Here is a 13,554-nt window from a genome sequence, read left to right as displayed (position 1 = left end):
GAGTGAGAAATTATATTCTGTATTGTGGGTTAGCTCTATATTCAATCATAACCATCCATATTTGTGAAATGAATACGTTTCTACTAATGTGTCACACTAGTGTGCCATGACATTCATCCATATAATGTCACATATCGTATGTCACATATCATATTTGTTATATTTTGATGTTGTGAATACCCAAAGTTTAATTTAACGTAAATAATCTTCTTACATGATAGAATTAGGTAGCAAATAATCATTCTTAATTGGTCTTAATATGTGTTAATAACCGATGTCGCTTAACATTAATGTTAATCATCTTGTGATGTTGGGAACGTCCGAAGTTAACATTAACGTTACTTAATATGGGATTGTCAAATAATCCAAAAAAAAAGGGATCGCTTAAGCAATGCAGTTATCGCTTAAACGATCCAGTGTATATAAGCCTTCGTCGCTTAAGCGATACTATAAATCGCTTAAGCGACTGATGTTAGAGTAGATGCCCTAGAGCTAATCAATTATTGTGGAATTGACTCTTTGTAATAATGTTCATTAATCAATAATAAAAGGCATTTTATTCTATATCGCGTAAATCATTATTATTGCAATATGTATTGATATATGTCCTTAGAATGGTAGAACTGTGACGAGGGTATCAAGTGTTTCAAATCTTGATAGTGAGAACCCTATGAGCACATATGGTGGCCATTCTAGAAACGTCCGTAGCCCCAGTATTATTCTGAAGTAAGGGTACAGATAATACGGTAAGGCTATCATAGTGTTGAACGACCCTGTCGAAAGGCAGTGACTGATCTCACTTGTCAAGGTTGTTTGGTGGTGACAACCTGGGGCAACACATGGGTGGTTGTTGTACGTGGATATACGCAGCAAGTTACTAGACGACTACCAGAGGATTCCATATGGATGGTAACCCCAGTGTCTATGGAACAAATCCTCTAAGAATGGTGGTGCATGTGATCCTTAGACTTGAGATCACCGGAGCGCCTTGTTGCACCGATTGGTACAGTTTGACACTAGCCTAACGCAGTTCTATTCAGAGCTATCAGTACGGTGGTGATTGGCTATATCAAGAAGTGTATCAAGACTAGGGGATTGACAAAGGATTCATCACTCCCGGGTACGGAGAAGTTATCTCACGGGCAATTCAGTATATGGCAATGACACTAAAACTGTGGCCACAGGGGATTGAGTGTTGCTCTATCCAGATTATAATACGGGTCATTGGTCCAGAAACTGAATATATAATCGAGAGTAACCGAGGTTGACATATTTCTATGCCTCGTCTCATCGAGATAACGTATGATGAAATGATCGAATTGTACGGTAACCATATCGTTGACAGGTAGCTACTTTGCTGAATCGAATCTATCGGGTGGCCATGATGCCTTGCTAGGGCCAATCTTGGTCTGTATTAGTAAGACAATTAATTGGTGTTAATCGTGATACTATACACTATCGGTATGATGAGGAGCCTATGGGTCACACACTAGAAGACAATTTAAGATCCAGAAGAGAGAAGGGCGTTTTCGTCTTTGGGCGAAAGGGTATTTTGGTAATTTCACAGTGCAATTAAATTTGCTGAGGTTGTAGCCTTTATTAATTTGTTAGAAAAAAATCAAATAAGTGAAATTCGTTTAAATATATGTTCGCATATATTTATAAATTCATTATTGTTAAATGTAATATATATATTAAATATATATTAATTGATTTTAATTGAAATAATGATGAATTAAATTAAAAAAAAAATATATCTAATTGGGAGTGGTTGGCAACATGGGCTGTTTGGGTTGGAGCCCAAGCCCATTCCATGTAGGAAAGGGCACTGGTTTGCCATAAAAAAGAATAGTGTGTGTGTGTTATTTGATTATTCTTTAATTTTGAAAAGAAAACCTCAGCCAAAAACACTCTCCCACGCCACTTTTACTGTTCCATTGAAAAACAAAACACTTTTGTTTTTCTTCTTGATTTCTTAAGGCCAAGGAGGATCTAGCAAATCCCTCATTGGTTCTTGTTGATTGTCTTCGTGTGGACCTCTACGGTTCGATCCTATACTTGGATCGGTAGCAAACACGTTCAGAGACAATATTGGTGGAGCCTCCAACGTGGGTATGAATCTAAACCTTTGGATTTATTTTTCAGCAGATTCTTATAAAATATAAACTGTAATTTTCTATGCCCTGATTTTTGGGTTCTAAGGAACGATCCATGGTTGTAATTTTTATTTTCCGCTGCGCAACCGAGTCGTTTCCTAAAAACTGAGGCCAATTATTGTCAAAATCATCCTCAAGTGCACAATTGCTTAAGCGATTCCAGGTCTCACTTAAGCGATCCAGCATATTTAGTCTTGATCGCTTAAGCGATGTATGGTATCGCTTAAAAGATCTAGCCAAAGGCAGAATCAAGATCATCCCAAGTGCATGATCTTTTAAGTGATTCCAGGTCTCGCTTAAACAATCTAGTATGTTCAACCTTGGTCACTTAAGCGATCTAGTTAAAGGCAGAATCAAGATCATCCCAAGTGCACCATCGCTTAAACAATTCCTAGTCTCGCTTAAGCAATCTAGTATATTTAGCCTTGGTCGCTAAAGTGATACCATACATCGCTTAAGTAAGCTAGTATGTTCAACCTTGGTCACTTAAGCGATCTAGTCAAAGGCAGAATCAAGATCATCCCAAGGGCATGATCGGTTAAGCAATTCCAAGTCTCGCTTAAGCGATCTAGTATATTTAGCCTTGGTCGCTAAAGTGATACCATACATTGCTTAACCGATCTAGTCAAAGACAGAATTAGGATCATCCCAAGTACACGATTGCTTAAGCGATTCCAGGTCTCGCTTAAGCGATCCAGTAAGGATAACCCTTGATTGCTTAAGTGATATCTAACATCACTTAAGCGATCATGGCCAACACATATTAATCCCAGCTTTTTTACTCAACTTGACAACCTAATATCACCAACACATTTTAATTCCATCTTTTCTCCTCAATTTGACAAGCTAATTGCATCAACACATTAATTCCACATTTTCTCCGCAATTTGACAACCTATTTGCATCAACACAAACAAATTCCATTTAACAAGATTAGTAAATAAACTCAAAGTCAAAAGAGGGAAAGAAATACTGAATTGCTCTTCTATAAATCTAAAATGTGTCAATTACATGAAAATACAACATTATAAACAAGAAATAAATGTCCTATATACACCCATAATAAAAGTAGCATCAGCAGCCTCTATCCTTCCTCTTCATCATTGTCTTCAGCCACTTCCCCATCCTTCGAAATTATCCAGGACACCTTCAGCATCAGCAACAGTCTCTTCTTCTTCTTCTACAACACCCTTTCCAACATTATCTAGCCTTGGCCTTGGCAACAAAGCATACATAATACCACAACCCAATTATCAATAGCCTGACGCCTAACAACACCAGCTAATCCAATTCAAGACAATCCAATTATTCAAGACAACCCAACAAGAAATGCATTTCACATAACTGCAAAACTCTAAGTCCAACTACCATACCTTTTGATGACAACAATGACTTAGATTGGGTTCTGGTCAATCAAAAGGGATCTATACGCCCATGGAATCACTCAACAGCTAAGCTCTCCCAAAACTTGATCATTGTATCGTCATTCAAGTTGTCCATTGGGGTGTTGGTCATGTCGAACTCAATAAATTTTAGTGCATATGCCCCGTAATTAGCCTACAATAGGAGGAAGACATTAGCATTAGAATTAGCTTATAGAACAATTGTATTATGTAAGTTTTATACAAAATTTACCTCGCATCATTTGTCAGGACGGGAACACGCTTATGTAGCCACTTTCTCATTAGTAGTTCTTCACCCAAGTGCTGAAACATCCAGCTATCTCGCAACAGTCGTGGAACCAATGTACACAATGAATGCATCTCCGTGTCCAACTACCTCTTCTGACAAATACTCAGGTTGCAATCAAGGATCTGCAGCAAGCCCTCCTCCAGTAGCCAAACGATGGTTATCCAATGCATATCTTTGATGTTCACGGTGCAGTATACTCTTTTCATGTTTGTCCAACTGTTGCCATATTTGGGCATTTCCCCCCGTACATACTGCATCATCCTCTCATCAAACCGAAAATCATCAAGGACACCGTTGAAGTTTTCTGTGGCCATTCTTTTTCGCTTGTCTCCCCTTGTTGCACCTCCACCATTGGTCTTTTTCATTAACGTGTCATATGTACTTACTAGGCTTTGGCCAAAGGCCACATCAGTGATGGCACAATGTAGATACAAATTATCACCATTATTGATCTGTCGCAACCTCATAAGTGTCAATACCTCATCAATGTACTGCATCAAATCAAAATGACATGATAAGTGTCTATTCAAACACCATAGAACGGTTTTTCCTTAGGCAATCTGTTTTGTTTTAAGAGATCGCTTAAGTGATCTGTTAAAACAAAACAAATTGTTTAAGCGACCTCTTCAAAAAAAAAAAAATAGATCGCTTAAACGATTCAGTATACAATACCTCATAGAAAACATAAGCAAAAATACGGAAAAATATGGGAAAATAACTCACCGAGTGATCTAGCCACTTGCCCATTATCAACATCTTTTCAAACCACTCCCGGAGATAATCCCCAGTCTTACACTTCATAAAACCATTACTTCCTTTCTTATTGTAATAGGCATAGAATAGTTTTTTCTTTTCCTCATCTATTGATCTATACAAATCAACATTTAACTCCTCCGTTTTCACTTCCCCACTTCCTCCGCGTTCCTCCTCACCCTCCTCTATTTTCACTTCCCAACTTCCTCTGTGTTCCTCCTCACCCTCCTCCATTTTCACTTTTCCACTTCCTCTGCCTTCCTCCTTAACCTCCTTCATTTTTGCTTCTCCACTTTCACAGACTTCCTCATTTTTTCTTCATTCTCCTCTTCTTTCCATACGTTACTGCCGTGTAAGGAGATTTTGCGTGCTTACTCTTTCGGCTTTCTTTTCTATGCTGAGGTTGCACTTCAACCACTTTTAATACCCCACCAACTTTCTCCGCCACCCTATCAACTTTTTTCTCTACCATTTTCATCCAGTCTTCCATCTTCTCAAACCTTTCATAAACGGCAGTTGTAAACATGTCAAAGAGACCGTTTATGAAGTCAACCACCTCATTCTCCTGACACCGATGCCTCGACAAATCGGTACTTATTGTACTGGTTTGTCGATTGGGTGGAGGCATACGAACCTCTTCATCCTCCTCCTCCTCTCTCCCACCGACTGAAGCTTCATCCTCATCGGCATCAAACACATGCTCAAGCAGTGACCCTATAGCTACACTCACATGCATGACCCCTTCTAGGTCCCGCATTATGAAGTATATCCGTTCATCTACTACATCATCCAGTGTTATGAACGATGTAACCTACTCCTCTCCTAATTCACCCCTAGTAGGGATGAGGAAAAGATGATCGACTCCTTGCAATAAGAAAAAAAATCAATTAAATTTAAGCCATATTTAAAAGCAAGTGCATATTCAAAAGATTAATCCTTTAATCTTACCCGAGTTGCTTGAATTTCCATTTCTATTTTTTCATAGTCCCAATGGGCACACTGAGACATCCTAGAAAATTATGGTGGCTTATCCGAAGTCCCGTCCCCCCCTCCTCCTCGGCCTTAGCCAAGACAAGGACAACCTCATACATCCAAGCCTACATTGTAAAAAAACAGTCCATATCATAAATAAAACATATATAATACAAAAAAATATATATATATAACAAAAAGCTATTAATATTTACCTACATTGCCCACAAGAAGTCAAACAAATTGTAAGTGCTCGGTCTGTCCTTCTCGACATATTGGCAGTGCTTTATCGCCATGTCTTTTCCACATAGGGACTCAATGGTTAGCTGAAATGATAACTTTCCCCACAAATAAGCATTAAAGAACTCCAGGTTGCTTGCAAACCGCACCCAATCCATATTAATGGCTTTCGTTGAGTCACAAGCCATTAGGATGGAATGCACGAACCATACTAGGCATATCTTAAACTTCTCCAAAGAGGTATACCCATCTTCTCCTAACCTCTACTCTAAATCACATCCCATAATAGACACTTGCCCTCCCCCCAAAATCTTTTTAACCAAGTTTTCGGCTGCCCTACTCTTTGTTATTCTCTCTTGCTCTTCCGTTTTTGGAAATGCCCCACACTTAGGCCTATCATCAAGGCAAATTCTAGCATCCGAAAATGTAGTGGCCTCCCATCCACAATGAACCACATTTCTTTCTTTCTTTTTTTTTCTTTTTTTTTTTTTTTTTCGCTTTTAACTGAGTGCAGCAACATATAATGTGCTACCTGCCCCAAAACGCCTTATTCCAATTGTCTCCTATGTCCGCGAAATGACCGAAACAACAATCTTTGAATCGGTCCATACCCCTCTTTTGTTGACCTAAAATATCCTTTATTCTCATAAACACTTGCCAACTTGACCTAACCGTCACCCTTACGGGGAAGTATGGTACCTCTCTTATCAATTACAACCTCCAACCCATATTCTTTATAATTTACGCTTCGAAAAATCTGCACAGTCGATATAAACTAAATATCAACAAAAAAACAAAACAAAACAACCAATAGGCTGCCAATTTGGGGGATATGGGCTTCGAGGGCATCGGGGTGCAAGTGTTTTTGGATTCAAAAGGACCGCCAATGCAGGCCCTATAGAGGTTGTTGTGGCAATTTTGATGATTGGAGATGGCTAGGATGGCAAGAGGAGGTGGAATGGGGGGGTTGGGGGCTACCCTGCATATTACTGGGCTGACCACAGGTATTGTACACGCATAGCTATGCATGGCCGACCCTGCAATATGTAGGGCAACACCCAACCCCTCTATTCTGCCCTCTCCTACCATTCCCAGCCCTCCAACCTCTCACAAACAACCTCCCATGACCTCCATTGGCTTCCCTCATCCTTTGGGACCTAAACAAAGCCACTCCACTGATGTCCGCCAACTGTTCGACAAAACGCCACAACCACCGTAACAATTAGAACCAATTACATATCCCCCAAATTTTCACAAACCAATAAAATTGTTCATCAAATGGTAAAAAAATGTATTTTTTTTGTTCATCGGCGTCCTCCTCCTCGCCTGAATTCTTGCCGGTGTCCTCCTCTTCAAAACCATTTTTGGATTTTCCACTCTGTTCTTGTGCCGCTGTCATGTCCTCTGCTGCTAGACCACCTTCACTCATTGGATGATCCACTGGAGCGTCTTCTTCGACAACCTTTGAACAACCGTCGCCGTCGGACCCTAGGATTTGGAGTGGGGTTGGGTTTTCCTCCTCTTTGTTAATATTAGCCATGATTTTTGTGTAACTAATAGCGATACGAAGATTTAAGATCAAATATTGGCTGGAAATAGGGAAATTTAATCGCCAAAAATCACAGAGAGATGGGGTGTTTTCGTCAGTCATTTTTTCGGTGGACACCTTGATTAAGCGATTTTGAATGTGAGGGGGTCGTTTTTTAATTTCCAAAATTTAAACAAATTTCCATTAATTTACTATTACCCATATGCGTTTCAATCTTTTCACTCTAGCCCCTTTTTGCATGTTTAGTTACACTTAAGTGTGCCACGGCAGATTTTTAAAGTTAAAAAAAAAAATCAAACTTTTTTCAGGGTCATTTTTTTAAATTCAAACTTGGGATGTTTGACGAGTTAAATTTCCTCGGATTTGATTGTTAATAGACCAACATGGCTGTCGTTTTCATGTGAGGAATTTAGCTCAGGATCTTCCTCCAAAAGCCCAGAGGTTTGAGAGTTTTTTCACCTATCTCTCAGGTGAAAAAAACACCATTAAATCATCAAGNTTTTTTTTTTTAGTTGGGGCTTTAATTGCACCAGGGTAGTTCATAAAAAACATTAAATAAATTTCGGAAATCCAGATTTTCATCTATATATGTGAGAATTTTATTCTAATGGAGTTGTGTTTCTTCGTTTATGTTTTTGTATATAGTTATGGATCAGATTATTATAACATAAACTGTTGACTTAAAATGAGAAATAAATTAACCACCTTCATCTAAATCTAATCTAACGACTCTTCTGAATTTGAGTATAAAAAGTTCATAAAAAAATTCTTAAAAGAAATCAACGATCTTTCTTCTTAATTAACAACGAAATGCAAAAACAAAGGGGATTATTGTTGCCATCGTAGCCTCTAAGCTCAAAGCCTTTGACGACGGATTTGTTCACTTCCTTTCAGAAATCTGAAGTGGTGGTTCGTAATTAGTTAGTTCGCATTTGGTTAGGTATGATCCGTTTTACGAGTTAATCAATTACGAATTGTCACGTCGAGTTTGTGAGAGAAAGTTAGTGAGAAATGTTTATCAGTATAGTAATATCACGTCGAGTTTATAAAAGAAAGTTAATAAGAAATGTTTGTCGGCGTAGTATTACCGATCACTATTCTCTTTTAGACATTTAATTTATTGGTATATGTTGTATTGTGTTTCCGTTAATTTTGAGTATATATGGAGCTAGAGATATCAAACCACACTTTATTCCAAATAGAAATTCAAGTTTAAACACTAAGAAACTTAATTGACCAAAGCACAAATGAAAACAAAATTTAGTGATTAATTATGCAACTAAATATCCATCAAAATCACTGCTGCTTCATTGATTTCTTCAGTTTGGTTGAGCCTAACTTTCATCAGAAGAAGAATCAGCTTGTCTCAGTAACTGTAAGTAAGAATCAAGCCTAGCCCTGAGAATGTTATGCTCATTTCTCAGTTGTTGGAAAGCTGCCTTTGCACTGTTAATAATATTAATTATGAAATTAATCAGTGCATAATCATCCATATACATACAAATAAGTACTTCTTAATTAATGAACTAATTACTTACGCTTCCAAATTCCCTTGTTCGCAATATTCTCTCGTTCGATTAACTTCATTCTTCAGTCTGATGGCACCAATGCTGCACATATATATATAAAGAATAATATATATATATAAAGAATAACTTAATCGCAATTAAATAACCTTAATTACTTTAATTAATAATTTAAACCATTTTTTTATCTCTTAATTCAACTTACCTACCACTGCTTCCTTTTAGCTGATAAAAGCACTTATCCAACTTCATGAAATCAACTGGAGTATTCTCCCTTCACAAACACAGAAAATGAAATTAAAATGATTAATTATTTAATTAATCAAATAATTAAATATTGTTCTAAACTTACAAAGTCCGCTCAATGGTAGCCAGCATGTTGGCGGAGTCCCTGAAAAATAATCCAGTGGTATCTTCAACAAAATTAGGGTTACCATTTTCTTCTAGATTTTCAAGATAAGTAAAATGCTTATCCAGAATTCCCTACAAAAATAAATAAATTATGGGTAATTACACATCATTATATGTAATTAAGAAATTAGGGTTCATCAAAAACCTCATCGAATAGAGCTTGTCTCATGGCGGCAATTTGCAGAAGCAACTGAGTTCTCTCCATTCCAAGAACAATGAATAAATAAACAAATATTAGAAACAAATGAAAGATTGGAGTGGATTAATGGCCAGTAGAACAGCAATATTTATAGCAGAAAAAATGAATAATTCATTCATTCATTCTAAAAAAAGAAAATCAGATTACAGTATCTAATAACTGGGTTTGGGAAAAATCCAAATTTAATAAAAACTAATTATTCAAAATCATTCAATATTTTATTATTTTTTAAATAAAAAAAATAGTATTATTAATAATATAATTAAACTTGTAGTTTTTAGAAAGCATATCAGATTTTCTTGCTGTTTGAAGATTATATAATTAATGAAATGGATTCTCAAGCCTCTCTGTTCAAATCTTGTAGATTTAAGATTTATCTTAGAATTTAGAATATTGCATTAAATTTCTACCTTCCCTCAACTTTTACCTAATGACATAGATCCATCTAAAATTTCAAAAATCACCATGAACCTCTTAATACACCCCATAAAAATCCCAACCATATGATTAATTTTGATATGTAGCATTTACTAAAAGATAAAAATTAATTTCAATCAAAACTTTATTAATGAATATAAAAAAAGAAAATCTTCTAACGATTCCTAGAAAAAACTCAGGATGTCTGCATAAAAGAATGACGTGTATACATATCAATCAAGTAAAATTGAAAATAAGAAGGTTTCAAACTCCTTCACAAATAAAGTATTTAACTCTTTAATCGATGTGCACACAAACTGACCTAGATACTCCGGTCACCAAATAAAGTAATTAACGTCCGGATACCCCGGTCACCAAAAAAGGTAATTAACGCCCGGATACCCCGGTCACCAAAAAAGGTAATTAACTCCAAAAATAAAAACTAATCCTATTCTAATTCAAAGTTAATTCAGAAATATAAACAAGGTAATTGAATCCAAAATAAAAACTTAATCTTATTCTAACTACAAGATAATTGAAATTATATAAACCCTATTCCTTTCTTCCTCAATTCACTTAACAACAGAAACCCTAGCTCTCTCTCTCTCTCTTTCTTTGAAAAACCTTGACTCGCTCGTTCTAATGGCAGCCAACCAAGTCGACAAAGGCAAAGCCACAACGCAAGAACCTCTCCCTCTCGGGAAGAAAAAAATAACCCTAAAGGCGGAAGATGGGCATCTCTTCGAAATCGAAAGGGCGGTAGCCATGGACTGCTTAGGCATAGTGAAAACTTTCTTTGAAGAGAATGAACATGATGACGATAACGTTAACGTTATCGTGCCACTTCCCAATGTCTCCTCCGCTGCGCTCACTCAGATCATAAAATACTGCAAGAAGCACGTAGGGTTTCGTGAGGACGAAGCGGATGAGCCGAAAAAGGCAGAGATGAAAGCGTTTGACGGGGATTTTATCAACCATCAGAGTGTCGATATGCTGAAGGAAATTCTTCTCGCCGCAAATTATTTGAACGTGAAGAGCTTGCTGGAATTGGCCGAAGATAATGTCGCGGAGAGAATCAAGAATAAGAGTGTGGAGTACGTTAGAGAGTTCTTCGGAATCGAGAATGATTTTACGGAGGAAGAAGAGAATAGACTTCGAGAGGAGAATTCTTGGGCATTCGAAGGTGTTGACGCAGATTGATATGCTGGACGATGATTAGAATACATTCGTGATTTGTTTTAGTTTTAATTAGTTAAATAATTGGTGTGTTTAGTTCATGTGATGATTTATTGAGGCAAATTAAACTTAATTAGTTGAATTTATTTGAATTTGATTCTAGTGTTCTATACGTGGTGAGAGAACCTAGACTAATACTCAAAAAAAGCTAAAACAACAAATAATTGTAATGGCCTCTAGATGTTTAGATAAAGAATCAAAACTGAGACAATAAAATTATTTAAACTATCTTTAATTCATCTAATTAGCCAAGAGTGGGCGCTAGCGTGGGTAATAATACTCTATAATATAACATCAAATCAGTTATTTGTCTACCAATTAAGGTGTAATCTGATATGATATCCTATGGCTCAAGTATATGGTGTGAAGGAATTAGTGAAATTTGGGATTTATAGTTTTACTCTTAAGGTAACATATAGGCTGAAACTCAAGCCCAACCTAGATATAGGCTGAAAGTGAGACCCAACATGCTCAAGAAAGTCAAGCCCAACTCAATCCACTCTATGCCCCAACAGCTGTAATCCAATTACCATCAACATAGTAACTAATTAAACCATCTCAACGTATTACATCAAGACGCATGTATTATACAACTTATGTATAATTGTTTGGTTTTTGGCAATTTATTCATGGGCATTATTATTAATTTTTTTTATAATCATCAGGAGTATTCGGACTAGTTTATTTATACCTCAACTAATTTTTGGGAATCTTGAAATTACCGACTAATTAAGAACTCCAATAATTACTTTTATTAGCAACCGAAAAGGGACTCGAACTTAAAACCCCTTGAGTAGTACACCCAAAAATCTCTATCGAACCACTTTACCATTCAGAAATAATTATTCATGTGTATTATGATACTATCGGTTTTTACTATTTTGTTGAGGTGATATATCTACATCACCTAAAGACAGGCGCAATGTTTCCTACTCATTTTTGTAAAAAGAAAAAAAAAAAAAAAAATCAACTCTTGATACGATTCCTCAAAAAATCTAATTCATGAGAATTCTTCCTCCAACTAAAGAAGAGATCTTGACAGAATTGTCGCATGAAATTGAGCACAGTTTTGCAAAAAAAAGAATAACCTAATTGTTTCTTGAGAAGAGATGGGAAAGAGGCTCAATATGCTTGACCCAGCTCTTTGTTATTTGAAAAACCCTACGCTTCGATTGATATTCTTTTCACAAAAAAACAACACACGAGTAGGGGTGAGCACGGGTAGCGGGTAGAACCGGAACCGGGGGTAAGAACCGGAACCAGAACTGGAACCTACCTAGAACCTGCACTGTGCGGGTAGGTTCCGGTTCCAATTTTTGGAACCGCTACTGTGCGGTTCGGTTCCGGTTGCATGTGGAGGAACCGAAACCGGAACCAGAACCTGTAAAAAGGGTACCCTGTTGGAACCTGTAGGGGGTACCCGGTTTGGAACCTGTTTTGGAACCTGTTTAGAACCTGTTTGGAACTATTTGAACTGCTTTGGAACCTGTTTTGGAACCTGTTTGGAACCTGTTTTGGAACCTGTTTGGAACCTGTTTAGAACCTATTTTGGAACCTGGACTAAATGAAATATTTGTGAAATGTAAATAAGGGGGAGTTTCATATTTTACATATAAAAAAATTTAAATAAAAAGAAAGTTAAATTTTTAGAATAAACTAATAAATAAATATACTAATACAATAATACTATTATATATAAATTACACCAATAAAAACTTTAATATATTATAATACATTAATATTAAAGTTTTGATCAATTAAGTGAATAATGGAATTATGATCCAATTAAAAGTGTTTTACATTTTTAATGTTATTAAAAGAATTATTTTTGAATAAAATAGTATATTTGATTGAGTATAATATATTATATTTACTTCAATTATCAAGTTCTAAGTATATCTATAATAAATTAGTAATTAATTAATTATAATGATAAATTGTAAACATTAATAAATTTAATTACTAGCTAAATATATACTTAATCAATTATAACATTACATTATAGTTAAATGATTACTTAATTATATAATTTTAAACATTACTTAATTGATTTAGTATAATTAATTATAGCATTACATTAATTATTGATACACTTAATTAATTGACTTATAAGTTATAACATAATTAAATAGTTAATTAATGACTTATAATTAGAAATTTAATTAATTATAGCATTACGTATAGATTTATAGTATAATTACTTAATCAATTATAACATTTTATTATAAACATTAGTACAAACTTAATTAAATGATTAAAAATTAATTAATTATAATATTACATTAAAAATTTATAGTATGATTACTAAATAGTTAATTCACTATAACATCATTACAGTATGATTATATAATTAATTAAACATTACATAATTAAATAAACTAATTGATTATGTCATTATTTATA

At 35.5% G+C, this 13,554-nt stretch overlaps 2 protein-coding genes across 2 annotated transcripts; one reads left to right on the top strand and one right to left on the bottom strand.

Annotated features, from left to right (window-relative positions):
• Positions 1–8,696: 8,696 nt before the first annotated feature.
• Positions 8,697–9,504, bottom strand: LOC116124408 (pseudo histidine-containing phosphotransfer protein 2-like). The gene is made up of 5 exons (XM_031410131.1): positions 9,445–9,504; positions 9,241–9,371; positions 9,094–9,162; positions 8,901–8,972; positions 8,697–8,808 (listed from the first exon to the last, which is right to left on the bottom strand). The coding sequence occupies exons 1-5, from the start codon at positions 9,502–9,504 to the stop codon at positions 8,697–8,699; spliced, it is 444 nt and encodes a 147-aa protein (XP_031265991.1).
• A 1,053-nt stretch (positions 9,505–10,557) lies between these two features.
• Positions 10,558–11,115, top strand: LOC116124407 (SKP1-like protein 14). The gene has a single exon (XM_031410130.1). It carries the CDS (start codon positions 10,558–10,560, stop codon positions 11,113–11,115), a length of 558 nt encoding a protein of 185 aa, XP_031265990.1.
• The last annotated feature ends 2,439 nt before the right edge of the window (positions 11,116–13,554 follow it).

The sequence above is a fragment of the Pistacia vera genome, unplaced genomic scaffold, assembly GCF_008641045.1.
Source record: "Pistacia vera cultivar Batoury unplaced genomic scaffold, PisVer_v2 Contig152, whole genome shotgun sequence".
Lineage (NCBI taxonomy): Eukaryota > Viridiplantae > Streptophyta > Magnoliopsida > Sapindales > Anacardiaceae > Pistacia > Pistacia vera.
The sequence above is the reverse complement of the archived record's forward strand: the minus strand, read 5'-3'. Positions and strand labels throughout refer to the sequence as shown.